At 38.9% G+C, this 22831-nt stretch overlaps 1 protein-coding gene across 4 annotated transcripts in view; it reads right to left on the bottom strand.

Annotated features, from left to right (window-relative positions):
* Positions 1 to 22831, bottom strand: part of Mtus1 (microtubule associated scaffold protein 1) — a 180835-nt gene that overhangs the window by 93056 nt on the left and 64948 nt on the right. For all 4 annotated transcript variants that reach the window (XM_004637230.2, XM_023721987.1, XM_004637231.2 and 1 more), the window contains exons 2-3: positions 17661 to 19897; positions 14315 to 14510 (exon numbers count right to left, since the gene is read on the bottom strand). In XM_004637230.2, the coding sequence (XP_004637287.1) occupies positions 14315 to 14510; positions 17661 to 19748 (2284 nt within the window). In that variant the 5' untranslated portion in view covers positions 19749 to 19897. The remainder of the gene's footprint in view (positions 1 to 14314; positions 14511 to 17660; positions 19898 to 22831) is intronic.

Raw genomic sequence — 22831 nt, 5'->3', positions numbered from 1 at the left:
CAAGTAGGTGCTTTAGACCACTGAGCCATCTCTCCAGCCCACCAATTAAACCTTGAAAACAACCCAAATGCCCATTAACCAAGGAATAGATAAAGAGATGTGATTTTTTATACAGTTGAGTACTACTCAGGCATAAATAAGGTAAACTGGAGCTTTTATAGGTATATGGATGCAATTCGCAAGCATAATAAGTGAAATAAATCAGACCCATATGTGTAAACATCATACTGTCACTAGCATGAAAAACTGAGCAAGTAACCAATGCCCAAAATGTACAACAGGTACTGTGAATTGAGAAGAAACTGTTCAAATGAAAACACAAACACAAATGGGGGAAAGGGCAAAGAAAGAAAAATACAAAATATGTATTTATATACAAGAAAGTGAAGATAGTTATACAGCTAGTTTCTCTTAGTTCATTAGAAAGAAAATTTCATGCTAATATAGTTTGGGCAAGATATTATGTCTATATCTTATACTCTCAATAACTACTATGAAGGCAACAATATGCAAACTCTCCTACCAACCTGTTTTGACACTCAGTTTCACAGTTACCCCTTTTTCTCTTTAAAATGTAAAATACAGCCAAAGAGATAGCTCAGGGGCATAAACACCTGTCTGGCAAGTGTAGTTCTTGAGTTCAATCCCCAGTACCAAAACAAATAAATAAATATTTGAGTGCCAAGCATACACAAGTTAAAATAACATAATATTTTGTACCTTCCTAAACATAAATATTTAGAAAGAGTGTTAGTGTTAAAATACTGGCAAGATGTTTGGAAAAAACTCTCTTGAATTCTCAGAGTAGGAGTGCAGACTGGCATGTTGTTTTTAAAGGACAAGTTGGCAATGTATATCAAGTCTTAAAAGTGCCCACACCCTTTGAATCCTTCAAGAGGAATGTATTCAAGAATTTATCTAACCAGCTTATGCACTTATACACAAAGCATTTTTGTGTAGGTTTAATATGCTGTAGGAAAAAAAAAATACCTGGTCACTACCGTGAACATTCAAAAAAATCTGAAGAAATCCATCATAGCTGCTATGGTTTTAATGAGTCCCCCCAAAGTACATATGTTGAAAATCTAAACCCCCAGTATGACAACATTGGGAGGAGGGACCTAATAAAAGGCAGTTAGGTCCTGAGGGCCCTGCCTTCAGAACAGATTTTTATCTCAAGGTTGGGTTGGTTACTGCAAAAGAAGGCTTGTTATAAAGTGGACAATCAACCAAATAAATTCCTACTGCTTATAAATTTCTCAGTACATGATTTTTTTTATAGCAACGGACAACAGGGTAAGACAATAGTACACTCAAATGATAAAATATTGCAGCCATTTAAAACCATGTTACTGGGTCGGCCAAATAGCTCAGTGGACTAAAGTGCCTGCAAGCAGACGCAAGGGCCAGGAGTTCAATCCCTGGGCCTGCCATGCTGGCCCTGCCCCTGGGGCATGCTGAGACGGTGATTGAGACTGGGTGTGGTAGTGCACACCTGTAATCCCAGCGCGTGGGAGTCTGAAACAGGTGAATCACTACAAGTCCAATCTATGTAGTAAGACCCCGTAGACCCTTGTCCTAAATTAAAAAAAAAAAAAAAAAATCACCATGTTGAGAAAAATTAAAAATCTAAGAATTAGGTACTCTATCTTCAAAATAAAAAATAAAATTCAATTAATTAGGTGCCTACCAAATGTTTTTCTATAGGATTTCATTCATTCATTCACTCTTAAATTCACTATGTTTAAGATAGATTGGTCCTAGACTCCTGGGATCAAGCAATCTTCTGTCTTAACATCCTGAGTACCTAAGGACCACAGGTACATGCCATCAAGCACAGCTAGGTATGAAAGTTCTAAACACCAGAAAATGTCCCATTAAATATGTATAAACAAAAATGAATAATACTGTATTTTTTAAAATGTAATGAAAAACCTAAAGGTGATAAGATTAAGGGGCTTTTATTCATTTTGCCTTTTCACTTCAAATGCTATGCTTTTGAAAGAGTCTACTCAGAAGCACACAGTAGAAACTTCAAAAAATATCCACAATTACCTGATTAAATATAATTTAATATATTTAATCAAGATATAATTGGGGAAGGGGGTGGTGAATGAAGGCAGGAGACAGGAAAAGGAATGTTGCAGGACTGTCCTGCTACAAGGTTGTATATGGTTAGATTTTTGGACTTATGTGTAAACATAAGAATTACATAATTTTTATGCCTATTTTTAAAATATATTTTAATTTTTTAAATGTTTTTTCATCATATTCTGTAGGGACTTAAAGTTCAACATATCAATACTTGATGAAAAATACCTGTTCCATGTATGTCTAAGATGTTTGATATTCAGATAGATAGTGAGGTTAAGCTTAACAGCCTAGGTTGTATGGTAATCACAATAAGTTTCTCTTCTAGAGGTTAACAACCTAAGTTTGCAGACCAAAATTAGAGAAAAAGGAGGGCTGCAAGGAAAGCCAACATTTTGGCCCTAGCCTTCCAATGTCAATTAAGACTCAGGATATATGAGAGCTTGTACTGTAATGTCATGTAACTCAGTAGTGTCCCAAATTTTCTGATCAAGGAGATTATGGGGCCAAAGAGGAAAGTGATTGATGATGTAGAGTGTGCCTAAGGAGAGTCACATGGAGAGAAAACATTCTCTCAGGCTTTCAAGGGGAGCACATTGGCCAAGCAATGGCCGTGACTCATCCACATGGCTGACACTGACAAAGGATCTATAATCTGAGGTACAGGATCTCAGAATAAATCCTGAGGGGATCACTGACCTTATCAGATTCAAAAGCTACAACTCTTGCTGCATAGGTCCTGTTTTACCTTGGTCTTAACCATCCAGCAGAAAAGTATAAAAACGAAGTACAAGAAGTAAAGCCATGTTGTTATGTTGAACTTTAGGGGACTTCGGTCAACAATTTCTGACACTGCCAGCCAAGCAGAAGATCCAACAATATTATGGATTACTGGACTCTTTTAGAATATTTTTGCTGAGTTAACACACCTATAATATTCAAATGATGGAATTAAACAAAAAAGGGGATATATAAATGAATGTCCGTTTTTTATCTGTGTATTCAAAAATGGTTAGGATATATAGTTACATTCTTTTAATGAATAGAGGGATTTGTTCTAATAGTGCTTGTACATAGAATATCATGTCTGCATCTTGTACAGCAAATAACCACTAGGAAGAGAGTATGCAATGTGTTAATTACTGACACTGTCCTACCAATTTGATTTGAAACTGTCTCATTGCTATTTGTCTGTTAATAAAATTATGAAAAAAGAAGATATAATTGGGGGCTGGGGAGATACCTTGGCAGACTAAACACCTGCCTGGCAAGCATAAGGACAAGAGTTCGACCCCCTGTATCACATGCTGTGCCACCTTGAAACCAGGCATGGTGGTGTATGCCTGGAACCCCAGCACTGGGAGGCTGAGACAGGAGGATCACTACAAAGCTGAACTGTGTAGCAAGATCCTGTATCAAATACTTATTTTTTTAAAGGGTATAATTGGGGAAGCATAAGTTTTGCCTGCTTGGGACAATACCCTATGTTCTTTGTGGACACTGACAGACTCAGACTTTGTCTCTGTTAACTCCTTAATGCTGCCTGGAGATGTCACTGTTGAGAAACCATGCGGCAGAAACTTGGCTCTCACTGACCCCAACATATATTTTACTGCAGGTCTGCTGGCTTCCAACACACTGCATCCTTTCACACTCCCTATCTCTGCCCTTCGCAATCCCAACGTCCTCGTGGCCTGTTGTTGGCCAGCTCCTGTGGGCACATTGTAAGCCTTCCTCAACTGTCAGCATCCTCTATTCTTGCTCTAGGCTGTTAGTGCTGTTCCCTTTACTTTGCTTTATATGTGTCCATTCAAATCAATCTCCAAAAACACTAAAAAACACATGCTGTGTAACAGATACACTGTACTTAGCATAAGAAAAATATAAAAATAACTCAGACCTAAAGGTATCCCATAGCTCTCACATTTTAGCAGCAGACATGTAAGAGAATCATTACACATAGCACAATAAAAGCAAAGTATTACATCAAGAGACCACCTGAAGAAAGAAAAGTTTGCATTATGACTTGCTTAGCACCCATTGCACTGCATCCTCCAACCACAAGCTTCCTAGAAGGGTTCATTTGCTTGGGACCCAATAGACTGCCCAAAACATCATAGGTACTCCAAACACTTCTGGAATGAATAAGAGACTGCATAGTGACATATTAAGCACACTTTATGAGTAATTCCCATAAAACAATTTTCTGCAGAATTATTACAAACTAAGAATTGTTCTAACTCTGAAAAAGGTCAAGAATTTGCAGTGATGATGCTAGTGCGAAAGCAAAGGGAAGACACTTCCTGCCCAGGTGCCTGCAGGGGCCTGCTTGCTCTGGCCCTACCTCCTTCTGCAGTCCACCCTCCTGCAGAACCTACCACACACAATGCACCCCTCAGGGCTCCTCATATCCTATCCACAATCTCCTCTCCGGGTCTCTGCATTTCCAGATTCTTCTACCTCAGGATCCTTGTACCTGTAAGCAAGTGTTTCCTCCCATTGCAGACATTTGCTGAAATGTTATCTTTCTGGTTGGGGACTTTCTTAACCACCCTAAATAGCTAACTCCTTTTACTACTTCCTTTTACTCCTAAGCATTTACTACTATCTTATGTACTAAACATCTTATTTATCTATTTTCAATTTTTTGAGATAGGGTCTTGCTACGTAGTCAGGCTAACCTCAAACTCCCATTGATCTTCCTGCCTCGGTCTCCAAGTGCTGGGATTATAGGTATATGCCTCTATTCCTGGCTTGTTTTATTTTATGACCTTTGTTAGAATTTAAGATTGCCACAGGAAGAAATCTTAGTCTTGTGTGCACTGCTTTATTGTCAATGCTAAAACAGTTCCCAGCACACACCAGATAAAAAAAAAATATAGTCTTTATCTTAGTCACTTTCCTCCCTGGGACAAAATATTCAATGCCCTCAACTTAAAGGAAGAAAAGGGTTTTTTGCTCACAGCTTGCAGAAGTTTCAGTCCATACATAGTCAGCTACCTCCAAGGTACAAGAACACAGTAGAAGGACAGGACAGAAGGCAGGTGCCCCTAGTGCGGCAGACAAGCAGCAGAGAGGGTAGGGAGGAGGTAGGAGGGAAGCTACATCCTTTCCGGCCACACTCCCAATGACCCTCTGCTTTGGACCACACCCACCTCCTACTAGCAAGTCAGTGCTAAGTCTCCATAATCCAATCACCTTTCCAAAGCCCTGCCTATAAGCAAATGAGGTTTTGAGAGACTTTTCAGGATAAAACCATAACATTTTGTCCCTAGACTTTATCTCTTTACACAAAATGCATTTAGTCCATACCTAAGAGCAGCCAAAGTCCTAATGAGGTACAACAGAAGAAATAATTAATTATACTAAAATTAGAAAATACACTTTTAAGAAGACTGCAACTTCCAGGATCCAGGTAAGTCACCCAAAGTAATCCATACTGACATTCCCTTTGTTGAAGTTAGAATATTTTCCTTCCAGACCCAAAGCACCCAAAATTCCTTGAAAATACTCCAAGTGTATAAATCAGCTTAATTGAGAAAGTAAATAACAAGAATCCGATCCTAAGACAAAGGAAAAGATTGAGAGAATCCAAAGAATGTTTAAATTACTTACCTTTAGGTAAGTAAAGGAGAAAGTAGAAGGAAGGAGAGGGAGGAGGAGGGGGAGGAGGAGAAGAAAGGAAGAGGAGGAAGAAAGCGGGAGAAGGGAAGAGGGAAGAGGGATGGAGGACAGGGGAGGAAGGAGGGAGAACGGACGAGGAAGGAGGGAGGACGGAAGAGGAGGAGGAAGTGGCAGCAGCAGCACCCATGCCTATTCAATGGACTAGTACCCTTCTGGGGGTGGCTCATTTTTTCCATGGAATTCTCCTAAGGGTCTCAAGAGAAGAACAAAATGTTCCCTACTCCAGGAAATAATCTGTCTCTGTCTCTCTCTCTCTCAACTTCTCCCTCACTCTTTCCCTCTCTGAAGGGGCCCATATTCTATTTCTTCATGTGCATGCACTTTTTAATTTCTATCTAATAAAACCCATCCTGTTACTCTTACTGACTAGTCCTAAAAATTGCTTTCCTGCAGTGAAAGTCAACGAATCTGCAAACTTATTCTGAGTAGGTTGAGTTAGATTCTTTTCTCAGCTTTGGGAACCTGCTCAGACCTTCTGGTGATAATAAGTTTCAGTACTGCTGAAAAACCCAAGCCCAAAGTTTCCACAGAGAGTCAAGGCAACTCTTAGATGTGGATGTGGGTCCTGGTAAATATAAAAAAGCTACACACTTCCAAAATACAATGGCAAAGGCTTAACATTCCCATTCCAAAAGGGCGAATAGGGTCGGAGAGATGGCGCAGTAGAATAAACTCTTCCCTGGAAAGCACAGGAGCCTGAGTTCAATCCCTGTTTACACACACACACACACACACACACACACAGTGACAAAAGGGAAAACAGGAAGACAGAAACCAATCAAAAAGCAAGGCTGAATCAGGAGATAAACATTAAATCCCACAGTTTCATGTCCAGCATTCAGGAAAAGCCGTGAACTTCAAAACATTTGGCCAGCCCCATCCCTACGGCATTACCAGTGATTATAGCACTCCTGGTGTCTTTCTTTGGTGGGCTTTGCTCACTGTTTCTAGGTTTCCTCTGATGCTCAATGTCCGTAGCTTCTCCAACTTGCTGGCATTTCCCATTGGGCTTCACTTGCACAACTTCATGCACTGCCTTCTTGGGGGCACAACGCCTGGACTCCCAGGCCTTCTTCTGAAGTCTTGTTATAAGGCTCCCCAACCCCACAACTCGTGCATCTTGCATGCAACTATCTGGATGACACCAAGGTCTGCTGCTAGCTGAAGAAGTAGCCAGACCCATTTGCTTTTTGGCAGTAGTTGCAGAGGTCTCAGAGTGCCCAAATGGCTCAGCAAGGTAAGACGAATCCTGGGAAATCAATTCCCTAAGGGTCCTTTCTCCAGCACAGTGGCCTAGAGCTCTCTTTTCAAAGCAAAGTTTTTCAGTTTTCCAGGCCAAAGGACAGGATCTTGCTTTTTCCTGACCTGTCCTCAAGCCATTTTTCCTATTGTCCCGTACTTGGCATTTTTTAAATGATAATCTTTTCAGCAACCAAGTACTTGGCTTTTTCTTAATGTTAACCTTTTCAGCAACTAAGTTCTCTTCTGCTCCATCTTTGTGGGAGATTTCTTTCTGGCAAAACTGACAATTTTTAAAATTACTTAGCTGTGCTCTTTGCTCTTGATTCTCAATGTAGAGCTGACTAAAAGCCCCCAGCAAAACCCAAACCACAGTCTGAACATTGGGCTGCCTTGAAATTTCCTCTAACAAATGAGCTAGCCCACCATCTTTAAGCTCAGTCTCCCCCAAAGTCTCAGGACATGGGCAAAATGTAGACAACTTTTCTGCCAGAGCATAACACACATGGCCTGGAATCCAACTACCAATGGAGTCTTTCTTCCCACTTGAAACCACTTGAACCTGCTCTTTACTCTTTGTCTTTTTATCAGCATTCTGATCTTCTGAACTCCAGACAGAATTCTCCATCAAGCTCTGCTTACTGTATTCTAGGGCTTCTCTAGCTGCCATCTATGAACCTTTTTAAATTATTCACACAAACTAGTTCCAAAGGTTTCTAAACCATCTTAATCTAGCAGAGTCACGGCTACACTTTTACTTCCCTGATACCAAAATCATCTTTGTCACTTTTCCTTATCACTGGGATAAAATATTCAATACCCTCAACCTAAAGGAGAAAAGGTATATTTTGGCTCACAGTTTGTAGAGGTTTCAGTCTATAGTCAGCTGGCTCCAAGGCCGGGAAGCCTGAGGGATGGCAGAGGAGATCTGCTCATACACAGGACAAAAAGCAGCAATGGTGTAGGGAGGGACCGGGAAGAGGGAAATTTAACCTTCCGGGCCACACGCCCATGACCTGTCCCTTCCACCCAGACTCCACCTCCTAACAAATCAGCTACAATCTGATCATCTTCCCAAAGCCCCACTCATGAATGCATGAGGCTTTGGGGGACATTTTAGATCAAAACTGTAACTCTTTAATGAAAACCTGCTCAGGGCCATTCATGAGAAGAATGTGCCCAGGGTGCTGCATACATAAGGAACAGGAAGTAAGAGTAAACACTCTTGGGGCAGATTGCCTGGTTCATTTCCTGTGTCCACCAATGATTAACTGCATAAGCTTCATCCAAGTTACTTAAGCTTTCAAGCTGTCAAATGCCCCATCTGTACAAAGGGGATAAGTATCTATTCTTCATGAGTTGTGAGAATTCGAAGAGATTATGAATTTAAGAGAGTTTAGGAAAGTGCTTGGCACATCATAAGCACTACAACATGCCAGCACCTATTACTGCTTTTACAGAAAGAAATCCCAAGACACTAATATGAGTTTTAATTATTTGTAAGTATGGAAACATCAATTAGCAACATATTTCAAATATCTGTAGAATAATTTTGGGGGGATACTGGAAACTGAAGCCAGAGCCCTCACACTAAGCTATATCCTTATACCCCTTATTATTATTATTATTATTATTATTATTATTATTATTATATTATTATTATTTTTTTTTGAGATAGGGTCTTACCAAGTTGTTAAATTGCCTAGGCTGGGCTTGAATTTACAGTCCTCCTGCTTCAGGCTCCCAGAGTGCTAGGATTACAGGACTGTGCCACCAGGTCCAACAGGAATAATTTATTGAGTGATAATTTCCAGTTCTGAATATATATACACATGAAAAAATCCTAATTTTGCTTACTATCTCTCATACATATTCACTTAGAAAAGGCTATGAAAGCCTTTTAAAATGTTGCTTCCTTTAAGTGAAAAAAAAAAAAAAATCCATTCACATAATCCAAGAAGTTCTATATCTGAGCAGGCTTGAAGAGAAAACCTATAACAACAGGCAAGACATTACAAGTTTCAGATGTTCTACTGTCTTGAAAGGAATTTATTAACCCACAATACACTGAAAGAAAACAAAAGTTCTTTGGAAATGTTTCCTTTCTTCATGAAGACAAATGAACACCATCTTTTTCATGAAGCTCTTCTTTTCTTCATGTTTTTTCCATGCCCTTTTCCCAACCTGTTTGAGTTTCTTGGCTATAACACAACCAGGCACTAGCTATCCCCCAGGCAGGGTAAAAGACTGAGGGCTGAGTATTCTGTAATACCTCTGTAATCCCAAGTAGTACAGGCTAGTCACTGACAAGAGCAATTGCAAAAACATCTGTGGAACAGGTACATTCGTAGTCTCAAACCTGGTCAGAGCTGGTATTTCCTTTGACAGCATGTGACAGACCATCTGAATTGATCATAACATGCTCACTAAGCAGTTATTATTTTGCAGCTTTAGTTTTTAATAACCATGAGAATCATTTATATCATGGTCAACTGATACAGAGTTCTAAATCAAGGGCTTAAAAAGTGCCACAGTTAAGCTATTCAGCCAAGCGCAAGAATTTTTAATGTCTTCCAAACTCATGATCCTCCTAACAGTGCTTCTTTAGATTAATACTGTGAGGCTAAAACTTTGGACTCAAGAGCCTTAGCTGTCTAGTCTAATTCTGCCCCCTGCCACTTCTCAGATGTATAATTTCAGACAAATTACTTAACTTCTCAGTGATGGTTTCCTAACTTACAAAACAGAAGTAAGCCTCACAAAATTACTATGATGATTATATGAATTCATAAGTATAATGATTTAAAAGGGCCTGAAACAATACACTGTTACTAGTGTGAGCTGCTTTCATTGGCATTATAAACAAACACTTAGGATTTTCATCATTAAGTCATTGTACTCAATTGAGGGCATTAAAAAATACATATTCCAAAGAATGCAAAACTACTTTGGATTTAATTTGTTACATTTTATAAAAATGTCCATATTTTGACAAAAAGGAAAAAATCCACTGGACTTCATTATAATTCTGTTTCATTTTTGAAGTGCAATAAACAATGGAACATTATAAACTTTTTTCTCTTCAAATTCTTGTTCTTTGAATTTTTCTAGGTAACAGATATGAATTTCGTGTAAAACGTCAAAAAAATTAAACCTTTGGCATAAATGGGTTAAAGCTTCAAAAAAATAGCTATTTAAACTCTGGGTCTGGTTTCCTACTTAGTTTTCTGAAAGGATTTATTGAAGCCTTTTGATGGGCTGGACATTCCTGCTGCTCACCTTTCAGCAGTGTAACTCTGCATGAACACAGTGGATGTCCATTTGGTTTCAATTTTCGAATACACAAAGACTCCATTATACAGTGCATGGCAATGGCTCTGGATGATCTAAAGGCATATTGTTTTTGCCTGCTGATTTTCTGCTCTACTTTAACTCTGTGCTGATTACATTTCCTCGCCTTCACAACAACTGCCTCTCAATTTATTGTAAATATCCAAAAGAGTCAGTAGCTATTAATTTTTTTTCTAAATTTTTTTTATAACTCATAGTCAAGCCAGTCTTCTGCCTTAGTCTGCTCAGGATGCCAAAACAAATACCAATAGGCTAGATGGCTTGAACAACAGAACATTATTTTCTGACAGTTCTGGAGTCCAAAGTCCAAAATTAAAGTGTAGTCCAATCTGGTTCCTTCTAAGGGCTGTTGTTCTGGTTTGAAGATGGCTACTTTTCTTGTATCTGAGATGGCAGGCAGAGAGGTCTCATGTCTGCTCCTCTTATTCTAAGAACACCAGTGCCAACCATTTAGGGTCCACCACATTTTACCTCATTTAACTTGGTCACCCCTTCAAAGACTACTGCTCTAATACAGTCACACTGAAGATTAGGGCTTCTACACACAAATTTAAGGTTATACAAACATTTAGTTCATAAAAGTCTTCCAACTGCTCAAATATAAAGCTCAAATTCAAAGCCAGGGATACAGCTCAGCAGCATAGCACTTGCCTGGCAAGCACAAGGTCCTGAGTTCAGTTCCCACTTACCCCCTAAAACAACCACGCCTAAAACTCAAATTCAAATCTATAATGTTTCTACTTACATTTTCTTCCATTCATGTATGGAAAACTACCAGGTAAAATATAATTTAGTTTTTTAAATCAGACCAAAAACTTTTGTACATATAATTTAGTTTTTGAGTTAATTGACACAAGGCAATAAAAGCTCAAAACTTTAACTTTTTTTAACATAAAAATCCAACTTTGTGGAACATAAGAATAGATGGATTCTCAACTTATTTTTACTTTATGGTTATTAGTTTTGAAGCTATCTGATCCATGGTAGAACTTACTAACTTGTACTACACAAAGATGCTTGTCTATTACTTCAATTCTATATTCATAAACAATTTAAATCTAGATAGAAATATTTGTGATTGGATTAGTGCACAGTAATCCCTGCTCTTTGCACTGCTCAAGCTGGCAATGGGAGTTCTGCTCTACAGCAAATTTGAAGCACAAGCACAAACTTGAATTTTATACAAAAATTAGGTTTTATTCTTATTCTTACATTAGTGGAAGCTGACATCTATAACTTACAGACAAGGATATGCTTTTCTTTTCTAACTCCTAGCTGAACAAAAATACATACAGAGTATTGTTTTCATTAGGCAAGACTTTTTATAGTTGAATGAGAATACGATGCGACCCTTTCATGAACAAAATGACCAGGGTACTAATGAAACCATCTTTGGAGGAAGTACTTAATATGCACATCTTAAATAAGTCTGCCACTAAAAAAGAGAGAATTGAATACCTTTACTTTGAAGGCTTTTGGGTTTCTGTCAAATTTCCATATGCAGCTCCATACTTGGAAATCCCAGTATTTCTGTATCATAGGTCTCAAAAGGACTTGAAAATCTCAAAATTCCTTAGCTCCTTTGGCTTGCTTCTCTCGATTCCACCCAGGCTTTGTTAAATGGTTTGCTTCATATCATCATCTCCATCTTCATAAATTTTCTTTAGAACCTTCATTAATCCCTCACTAGGATGTGTCTCAGCACCATAGGACGGCTTTTTTCTCTGTACTCTCTCAACCTGAGCTAAGTATTCCCACAGAGTGTTTTTCTACACAAGATAAAAACCGTATCAGTCTTAATTTTTTTTTGAACTGCCTTCCACTGAGATGGGTTTCAAGAGACTGTTCACAATCATAGAGTAATTCTTCCCATTTAGATTCTTTACCAAAAGATCAAATGACTTCTGTGAAATGCACCTGCACGCTCTCAGCAGGAACTCGATGAACTCCATCCAGTTAAGGTAATGTAGATTTTTACAACCTTACCTGCCTGATCCCATCCATAATTACTGATCTACACTCTGTATCCTGTTGTAAGGCAGCAATCACAGCAGCCAGTATTTTTACTGTCAAGAAGTTCTGGTTTATATTGTGATTTCTGTTGTATCTTATTCTTTATTTCTATTTTAATCTTAGATTTTTTTTTTTCAGCTGTCAAGGCATCACGTGCTCTCTTCCTAGTGGCCTTTTCCAGCAATGGTTTTACCTCTTCCAGATCATTCTGCAATTCCTCCAAAGCCGAAGCCATGGTCTGGCAGGGAAGGATGGAAGGCAGGGGCTACAGGCATGACCTCAAGGACAGGAACCGCCAGACATGTACCCTCCCCACAAGTGTGAACTTCACCAGCATGAGATGCAGGCCAGCCCTAAATGTCTCTGTGTCCGACTAAACAGAGCTACTTTTCTCTATTTCATATCTGACATTATGTAGCACATAGTAAAAGGACTTTAAAAATGTGCTTCACAGTTTAATGGGACAGCATAAAAGAATTTTTATGTACACTGTGGGTATTGACTTAATTTCTTAAAAATGTGCACTCTTTGGTTTCCTAGGATGTGGGTATCATATGGCTCAGAGAATTGTACCAGTAGCAGCCATTACTCAGAAAATTCAATGAGCTCTAAATGCCATCAAGCTAGAGTGCCCATAACTTCCAAGCAGGGAGGGAGCCTCCCACCCCCTGGAAAACACTATGTGCCCTGTCTCACAGCAACAATGAGGACCAGAGCTTTCATCTCACTGATGCCTTGATTCCCAACTTTTGAAACAAGGATGACTGCTTCTCCCATGCCTCTTAGCTTCTCCTAGTCCCTTAGCTTCCTTTCTGTCTTTCTCCCAAATGGTGACTCCTTCAAGCTAATGCATTCCTCTCTTCCACAAAGCTCCTCCAGGGGTAGAAATAGAAATGTACTAGAAGCCCTCCTTATACTCATATCTCATCCTCGGTCTGCTCTCTCAAACTACAAGCCATGAAATCTAAAGCAACATTAGGTTCTCACAGGAGTGGCTTCGTGATAAGACTGAAAGTAAAACCTATAAAGGCTAAATTACAGTGAGGTACAAGGGCCCCCTGGGATTTGGGATAGTTTTATTAGTTTCTCTAAAACACTCTCACATGTGTAAGCATGTCATTTTAGAGACATATTTTTAGGTCATTCAACAGTAGTCAGTACTTTTATAAGAGAATTTACTTCTAAATCTATGTGACATGCCCTTACTTTGCTCAAGGCCATACCTGCAGAAGAAAGGAATGTTCCCTACAGAGCACTCTCAGTACTGGGATGGCCAGGAGGCTTTATGGTTTTTTAGCCTCATGAAACAAGGATGACTTTTCCATTTCCTGTTATGATTCATAATAAAAAAAATCTGCACATCTGCCAAATTTAGCAAAACACTTAATAGCTGCTAGTGAAGCTCTCAGATTTCACCATCCTAACATGAGTTTAAAACACAAGCCAACCAAAAAGGCAATTTTAGAAAAATTTAACTTTCTAGCTCCCCTCACTTCCCCATAAATACACATCTTTCAATAAAATTCAAAGAAAAATATTAAGTTTTTCACATGTGGCATAGGCAGATGATGAATCTCCCATATAGCAGTCTAATACTGAAGTACTGTTAAGCCTTTAAGCATCTATAAAAAAAATTAATGAAATGATTCATGTCTATAGCAGCTATCAATTATGTGTGCAACCTTTCTGGAAGAGCTTATGAGTTGGTGCACATAAATACCCTTCCAATTAGCCTTTGCCCTGCCCAAAGATAAGGGCTGTGTTGTCTTCTTTTTCTATCTTCCCTGCACAGGATGCTGGATCACAAATAGCTAAATGTTTGGAGACAGAATGTATTTACTCCTATAATCAAAATTCTCTTTCTGCCATGATGCTTGATTTTACAAATAATTCATCAGCTGCCATTAGCATAGTTGAACTTCTATTTTTTTCTTACCAATGCTAGACACACGCCTTATCCGCTGAGGAGATAAGGCCCGATCAGAATTGAGGTTTCTACTGTCGCTGTTCCGCCTGAGACAGGAAACAATAGGCCCCACTTTGGCTTTTGGACATGCTGTTTTCCGCAAACTGCAAGAGTCAGGCTTGGATGTATTCCTTCCTGAGGCAGTAGTAGTTTTTGAAGCAGAATCCTATGAAGAAAACATATTTTTAGTCCAGATAATACTGTCCCTGTACCATTTTCCTTGTGGTGTTATATGCAAATAAACATTTAATTTCCATTTTTTATTAGAAACTATCATGGTTTGTGTCTAGATGTTCCCTCAAAGCCTCATGCAGGGCTGGGGAGATAGCTCCATGGTCTAGGCACCTTGCCTGCCAGGCACAAGGACCCAGGTTTGATCCCTGGTACTGCATGTCATGCTGGTCCCAGAACCCTGAGCACTGTGCTGGCCACCAAAACTGGGCATGGTCATACATGCCTGTAATCCTAATGCTGGAGAAGCTGAGACAGGAGGATCACTATGAGTTGGAGCTACACAGCAAGACCTTGTACCAAATAATATAAATATATAAAAGACTTTCTTTAAAAGCCTCATATAGTGGCAGCCTTTTTTGGAGGAGAGTAAAGCTAGAGTTTGTGATTGATTCAAGGTCCATTGCTGGGATTAAGGGTGTGAGCGTGATTCCCGTCCTAGAAGGTATCCTGGATACAATATAAGGGACAGCAAGTGGTTTGCCCCTTTTCTTCTGTTGTTGCTTTTGGTATCTTCCACTATGATGAACAGCTGCTGTCCTGCCTTGGAACCAGCTCATTATGGACTGAAATATCTCTCCAAACTGTGAGCTAAGTAAACCTTTCTCCTTTAACTTTGGGTGCCCAGTTTTTTGTCTCAACAATAAGATAAGTTACTAACACAGAAGCAATTAAAACTGCACAGATGATTCTTCAGCTCATCCTGTCTGCCTTTGTATACATTAGTGAGATTGTTCTCCAGGTTGCCCATGTCACACATTGATTCAAGGCACGATGCTGGGGCCTGTCCTCAGGGACCCTCTGGCACCTAGGACCCAACAGAGCTCTTTCCTGGCTTTCCTCCTAGCCATATGCCTATAGCTTCTCTGGGGCCTGTTCTTCCACATCTTTAAGCACTTGCTTTTGCCAGGGCTCAGACTTGATTCTACTCTTTCCTCACCATGTACTCTTCCTACATGATCTTGTTTGCTGTTTCACCTACCACCTAAACTGCTGTATCTGAAATCCATCTATCCAAGCTAACAGTCTTGCTTCCCCCATGTGTAACTTCTGTATGCACCCCCCCACTCTGTCCTTCAGGCACCTCTGACTTAACAATAACAATAATGCTATTACCACTGGTGTGGGCTAATATAGAGCCTTACGCCATGCAAAATACAATTCTAAATTCTATATATATATCTATTAATTCATTTAACCCTCATGGTAATCCCATGCTACTGGTGTCAGGTACGATGGCATGCAACTGTAATTCCAGCACTCTGGAAGGCTGAGGCAGGAGGATCACACATTCAAACACAATCTAGCTAAGTCAGTGACTTAGCAGAGTTCTGTTCCAAAATAAAAATAAAGGTCACAGGATGTAGCTCAGTGTAAAAGCTGTGAATTCAATTCCTGGTAACCTTCCAAATAGTATGAGGTTGATAATTTATCATACCACATTGTACAGAAGAATAGGGAGTAGTTTCTAAAATTAATTTTACCTACCCATCTCAGAGTTTACTTCTTCTCATATTCACCTCACTATATGCAGGCAGATACCTTTATGTACCTAGGGCAGGTATTTCTACCTGCTTACTCTCTTACCTCTTAAATGTCTCTTTTCAATCTGACTTAGTATAAGCCAACATCATTTCTCAGCAGGATTCCTGAAACCACATCTTCAGTATCTCTCTAGTTTCACCAGCTTTCAACTGATTTTCTACTCCCCCTGCCAATACAATCTCTCTAAAATTCAGATAGGGATAGACAGCTTTCCTGTGCCACCCAGATAAAAATCACTCTCTGTGAATCGCCTCAAGCCTTCTGAATGTGGCAGCCCCCGCCATCCTCTTCAGTTTGTTCCTTACTTACTGCTCACGGTCCTGCAGCCCCAGCTCTCCTAATACCCACTACCTAGAGTTCTCTAAATCAGAGTGCATAGTATCTTTTCATCTCTCTCCACCCATCCATCCACCTATGCATGCATGTGTACATATGTGTATATGTTTATGTGTGTATTGTGTACGCATGTATTTTCTCTACCCAGAATATATGCCCTGTAAATTCTGGAGAGTGACAGTCTCCCTGACCCAGCAGGTCTTTTTAATCATTCTTCCCATTATTATCTCTCTCCCCTCCTGAAACACACAATCTCTCTCTTCTCAGAGAAGCAGGACATCTGTGTCACATCTTGTCTTCCCTGCACCCAACTCCATTCCAGGCCCAGTGGACAGGCACCCAAGGACAGTCTGCATGGGGCTGAAAATACATACCAATCCCCACTGCCAAAAATAGAGCTAAGGACAAGTGCACAGCCCTGTCAAACGTTTCTGAAACTCAGAAAACTAGTTTCCTCAATGCTATTTCCAAAAAAATACGCATGTTCAAAGAAAAATTTTGTCTTTAAATGAGTTTGTCTAGTCCTTCTATTTAACAGATACTATGCAAAATATACTGCTTATACACTGAACAAAAATAAAGTGAAATTTGTTTTGTACAAAAATGAATATATTAGGGCTGCAAGAAACCTTAGACATCCAATAGTCCAATCTTTGCACCTTTAAGTATGGAAAAATCACTTCCCCAAAGTTCCATGAGCTGGTCAGGGGTAAAAATCAAGAATATTCCTGCTCATAGGAGAGAGCTCGAATTTCCAGAGTGACCTCCTCAACAGCAAAGGACTGAGAGTTATTTTTATGTTGATATGTTTACCAGCACTGTCTAGCCACTTCCTAAATGTGGGCCAACACATTTGAAAGTTTACAAACCCCTATATTTATAATAAAATATAACCTAATTATATGAGGCTATTAATGTCAAATAATTATGCAAAAATATTGATTGGTTCTTTTAACACATTACTATAAAGAACACTGACACACAACACAAAATACTGAACTGAGGATTTCTTTCAATATACAGATTTACCATGTGACCTGTTAAGATTCTATGACGTACTGACTGGCGAAACAAAAAATTAACACCTGAAAAACAAATTTGCTCACATAGTTCTGTAATATTATTGGCTATTCATGAGTAACTAATTGTAACACCTCTCAGTTTTCTCCACCACCCCATGAAGCATGCAAAAAGTTTCACTCACCAGAAACAGAGAACCATATTCAAAGGTCTCATTCATAACATCCTTTTTCAGCTCTTGCTTTTCAGTGGGCATCTCGTTTTCCTTTTCATCCTTCCTTTCAGGGGAGTTCCTATCGAAGTGAGGAGCGTATGTCATTCCCAAACATTCTGCACTTTCCATTTTAACAGGGAGTACGCCTTTGATCTTTTGAAAAAATGCAGCTACAGACTCGGTCTCACATACAGGATGAGAAGAACTTGTTTTGTCAACATCTTCCTGATTCGATTTCACGGCAGATGTTGTTCTTGGAACCCTGTGTGAAGCATTTTTAGAATGAGTTGTAACATGCACAGCCTGGCCAGTAATGAGTTTATTAAACTGCTGCTTGTGTGCCTTGTTAATTAAGATTTCTGCTTTCGTGTCTGCATTCAAGTCAGATCTTGGTGTTTTGCTCAAAACTGTCAAGTGCCTTGAGGAAGACACTGCTGAGGGGGATGAAGCAGTCGTGGTCAGCTGAGGCTTGGGTGTGACCTTAGATAAAGCAGGCTCTTTGGAGGGCAACACTGGTCTGGACATAACTTTCGCTTTGACATTCTTGAAGTTTGGTCTTGGGTAACTTATAATTTCAGTTTTTCTAAACTTGCTGCCTATAGGGGTATTTGTTTTACTTGCTGATTTTCCTAGACTAGGCTTAGCTAAGCTCATAGCTGTCCCCTTCAAGTTGAGTACATTTTTAGGCTCTCGGTTACTCTTCTCTGCTTTGTTACAGCTCTTCATCAATTTGATGGGTGAAAAAGTAAAGCTTAAACCTCTGGGTTCTATGATCGGTGTTGACATGCAAGCTGTGTTATTTGCGTTAATAACCATTTCATTTGTATCCCAAGACATTTCAAATAATGCAACTGTCTTTTGTCCTGGTAAGCAATTTTGTGTCAGTTCTATAGTACTATTTTGGGTTTCCAAATCCTTCTCATTAGAAACAATTTTGGGGTCTTCGGTCACAGTGACTTCATGCGCTGAGTCCAGCACTTTGGCTTCACTTTTTTCAAAATCTGGCACCACTAAAGAGCATTCATCATCGATAAGACAATCAGGCACTGTCTCTCTTATATTTTGGCCCGTTTCCTTTTGACCGTATGAGCTCTGTGAATGTGTTTCACTATTTGGTTCATCTTTAGATAAACAATAGAGCTCTTGTAATACAGACCCACTGGGCACTTCCATGCCATCCGAAACTGATGTTAGAGCTTGTATCTCTTTTTCTCCAACTAGTCTTTGTTGTGACCCATCTGTGTACTCACTGGTGACCTTTCCTGAAGAATATTGACATTGATTTTCAGTATCTAGACCAACATCAGTATGCATCACATCATCAGAAAATGCTGCATATGTTGTGTTGTGTGCCTCTGGTGCTGTGGCTTGAGGATTTTCAAAGTTCTGTCTATTATAACTAATTCCTCTCACATGCATCTTATCAGAATCGGATGATGTCCAAGTGGAACAGGGTAAAGAAGATGTCTTTTCACTTCTCATGCTCATTGGCTGTAGATTACCACAAGCATGCAAAGACTGACTGCTTTCAAAAACATGATGTGTTATAAAGGCGCAGTTAACTGTGTCCACTTTCAGGTCAAAAGTCTGGTTTAACTCCAAGGTAGAAGAGTCTCTACAGTTCAAATCAGCATTAGGCTTCCACACAAAAGGCAGAGAGGGCTCAGCATTCTGGTCCTGAGCTGCATCCAGGGAATGACAATTGCTGTGCAGATACTCAGGCTCTTCCTTATCTACAAATGCAGAAGACTGACATGCGGGGTCTTTATGAATCTCTAACATCTGCTCAGTCATGAAATCACTTGAAGACTTCTGGTGATCCTGTCCTCCAACACAATGAGCGTTTAAAGAAACATTTTCATCACTGTCTATAGCAGGGTCCACTTCACAATCGATGACCATGTTATCTGTGTTGGCAGAACTCCAATTCACATGACTAGTCAAGTTTTGTGTAGATGGAGATATTTGGTTGTAGGCATACGTGTTTCCATTTTTATCACTGATAAATAAGGAATGTGATTCATCTTCTGTTTTATCATCTAAATTATCATCATTCATCCTGAATATTAACCTTAAACCTCTGCCATTTTATTTCTTGAATTCCTTTCAAACAACAGAGAAGGAAAAATTGTACATCTTCTGACCTCTGCAGCACAGTTGGATATTATTTTTGTCTAAGATGATTTGAAGGCGAAATGATTTGTTCCCTGGAAGAAACAAAACATTTAACTCAGTAAATATTAGAAAAAGTAACCAGTTACCCCTTGACTAATTCCAACCAGGTTTTTTTTTTTTTTTTTCATATTTAGAATCCTCAACAGTTAAAGAGGTAGGTATCATCATGCCCTTCCAAAAAATCCTTTTAAGGGATTGAGACAAAATGCAAAGTGGAGACAAAAGTTCCTGTGACTGACGTCATAACTGATGCCTCCTCCCTACTGCCAGTGACTTTCTGTCAAAATGAAAAAAAAGATAAACCTGGAAATAAGTCTTCCTTCTTACTTGTGGACTGAGAGATCATTCATCATAATTTGCCTAACATAGTTCCAGTGTACGTTGCTTCCATATAATTCATGATAATATCCTTTTCATTCTCAGAAGGGCCCTCACTATGCTCAAGAAGAGTGATTATGAGGGAAACCACGCAGGTCCACCAAATGAGCTAAAGATCAAGGAATATTTATGAATTAGTATTTTTCTTTCCCATATTCATTCCTATCTCATTTCTAAATTGAAAGGGGAAAAGTTGACACTTAAAAGTTGGGAGCTTATCAAAATGTTAAACATAAAAAAATTATGTTATATACTGATTTTTGTTTGCTCAAGATCCATACATTAAAACCTAATCCCACTGTATGTGGCCATATTGGTGAAAGGACCCCTAGGATATGGTTATGGTTAATAAGATCATGAAGACTGAGCCCTTATCTAATAGAACTGGTGCTATTATGATAAGGGATACCAGAACTCTCTTCGTCCAATCCCCATGTTAGACACAGCAAAAAGGTAATTACTCGTGAAGTAGAAAACTCTCACAGACAAGCAAACAGCAGACCTTAGCTAGACATGGTGTTGCGTACCTGCAATCACACTTAATAGGGAGGCTGAGGAAGTAACATCTCAAGTTTGAAGACAGCCTGAGCAATTCAGTTCAATTTTATCTTGTCTAAAAGTAAAATTTAAAAAAAAGGGATAGGGATATAATGCAATGGAAGAGCACTTGTCTATCATGCACCCAGGCCCTGGGTTCAAACTCAGCACAGGAGTGGGAGAGATCTGACAGAAATTTGATCCTGGCCTTTCTAGCCTTCAAAAAATAAATTTCCTTTAGATGCCCAGCCTAAGACATATTGTCACAGCAGCACAAAGTAGCCAAATTCTCATAAGACCCAGAAGTTCTAGTCCTAACCATCTACTAAAGAGAACTGAAAGCATGTACACACAAAAACTCACAAATATACATGATTCTTAATACATTTTTCACATTAGCCATAATGTGGAAAAAAAATGTCCAGCAAGTGTAAGTAAATGACAGCAATTATATATGCTTATATGCCCACATATATTCTGCTGTACATAAGTATTATATATAAAAAACAGCATAGTTTGGGGCACAAAAAGGAATGCAATAATGATTTATGGTACAATAAGGATACAGTGTTACAACTTGAAAATATTATGCTAAATGAAACTCATAAAAGACTTTTACATAATATTTACATGAAATGTCCAGAACAAGGAAATCTATAGACACTTAAAATAGTTTAGTGGTTGTCTGAGTTTAGTAAAACATGAAGGAGAAGGAAATGGAGACTGGCTGTTAAGTGAGATGTTGTTTCTTTCAAGGAAAATTTTGATTTTGCTGAGAGTTACACAATGCTATATGTAGTCATTTAGATCTGAAATGTATCCCCCAAAGCTTCAAGTGTCCAGAGGTGGGGGCTTGGAAGGTGACTGGATCATCAGATTAATGCACTGGTGAGTTCCTAGCTGAATGTGCTATAGGAGCTCAGAGGCGGGTCCCATGCATGCAATCTGGAAGGGCATATTCTTGTCCCCAGAGCTTGCTCTCTTGCACGCACACACTCTCCCTCTCTTTCTGCTTTCCCCTCCCCCTCTCCCCTTCCCCTGCCCTCTCTCTTTCCCCACTTCCAGACTGCAATAACCAGTGAGCATCGAGAAGCACTCTTTCAACAAGAGTTGTAGCTTTTGAATCTGATAAAGTCTTAACTATCTAGCAGAAAAGCATAAAAACGAAGTATAAGAAGCCATGCTGTTATGTTGTGCTGTAGGGGAATCAGGTCAACAATTTCTGACATTGCCAGTCAAGCAGTAGACCCAATACTATTATGAACTACTGGACTCTTCTAGAACATTTTGCTGAGTTAACATACCTATAATATTCAAATGATAGAATTAAACAAAAAAGGGGCTATAGATGAATGTCCACTTTCTATCTGTGTATTCAAAATGGTTAGGATATATAGTTACATTCTCTTAATGAATAGAGAGATTTGTTGTAATAGTGTTTGTAAATAGTATATCATGTCTGTATCTTGTACAGGAAATAACCACTAGGAAGAATGTATGCAATGTGTTAATTATTGAAACTGTCCCACCAATTTGATTTGAAACTGTCTCATTGCTATTTGTTTCTCAATAAAATTATAAAAAAACCAAAGTATAAAAAGTAAACTATACTATATTATATTAATGTGCTGAGCTGTAAAAGGCTCAAGTTAACAACTTCTGACATTTCCAGTCTTATGGAAAACCCACTACTATTATGGACTACTGGACTATATTGGAATATTTTGCTGAATTCACACACCTACAATATTTAAATGGCAATGGAATACCCTTCTCTGACAAAACTCAACAAAGAGGGGGGATACAAATGAACAACTATTTTGTATCTGTATATTCAAAATAGGATAGATATATAGCTGCATTCTTTTAATTCAATGAATAGAGAGATTTATTCTAATAGTATTTTTGGACAGGATATCATCTCTACATCTTGTACAATCAATAACCACTAAGACAACAATATGAAACTTATTAATTATTGAAACTGTGCTAGTAATTAGTTTTGAAACTGTCTCATTGCTATTTGTTTCTCAATAAAATTATTTTCAAAA

Source organism: Octodon degus, unplaced genomic scaffold (assembly GCF_000260255.1).
Source record: "Octodon degus isolate 3935 unplaced genomic scaffold, OctDeg1.0 scaffold00088, whole genome shotgun sequence".
NCBI lineage: Eukaryota > Metazoa > Chordata > Mammalia > Rodentia > Octodontidae > Octodon > Octodon degus.
The sequence above is the reverse complement of the archived record's forward strand: the minus strand, read 5'-3'. Positions and strand labels throughout refer to the sequence as shown.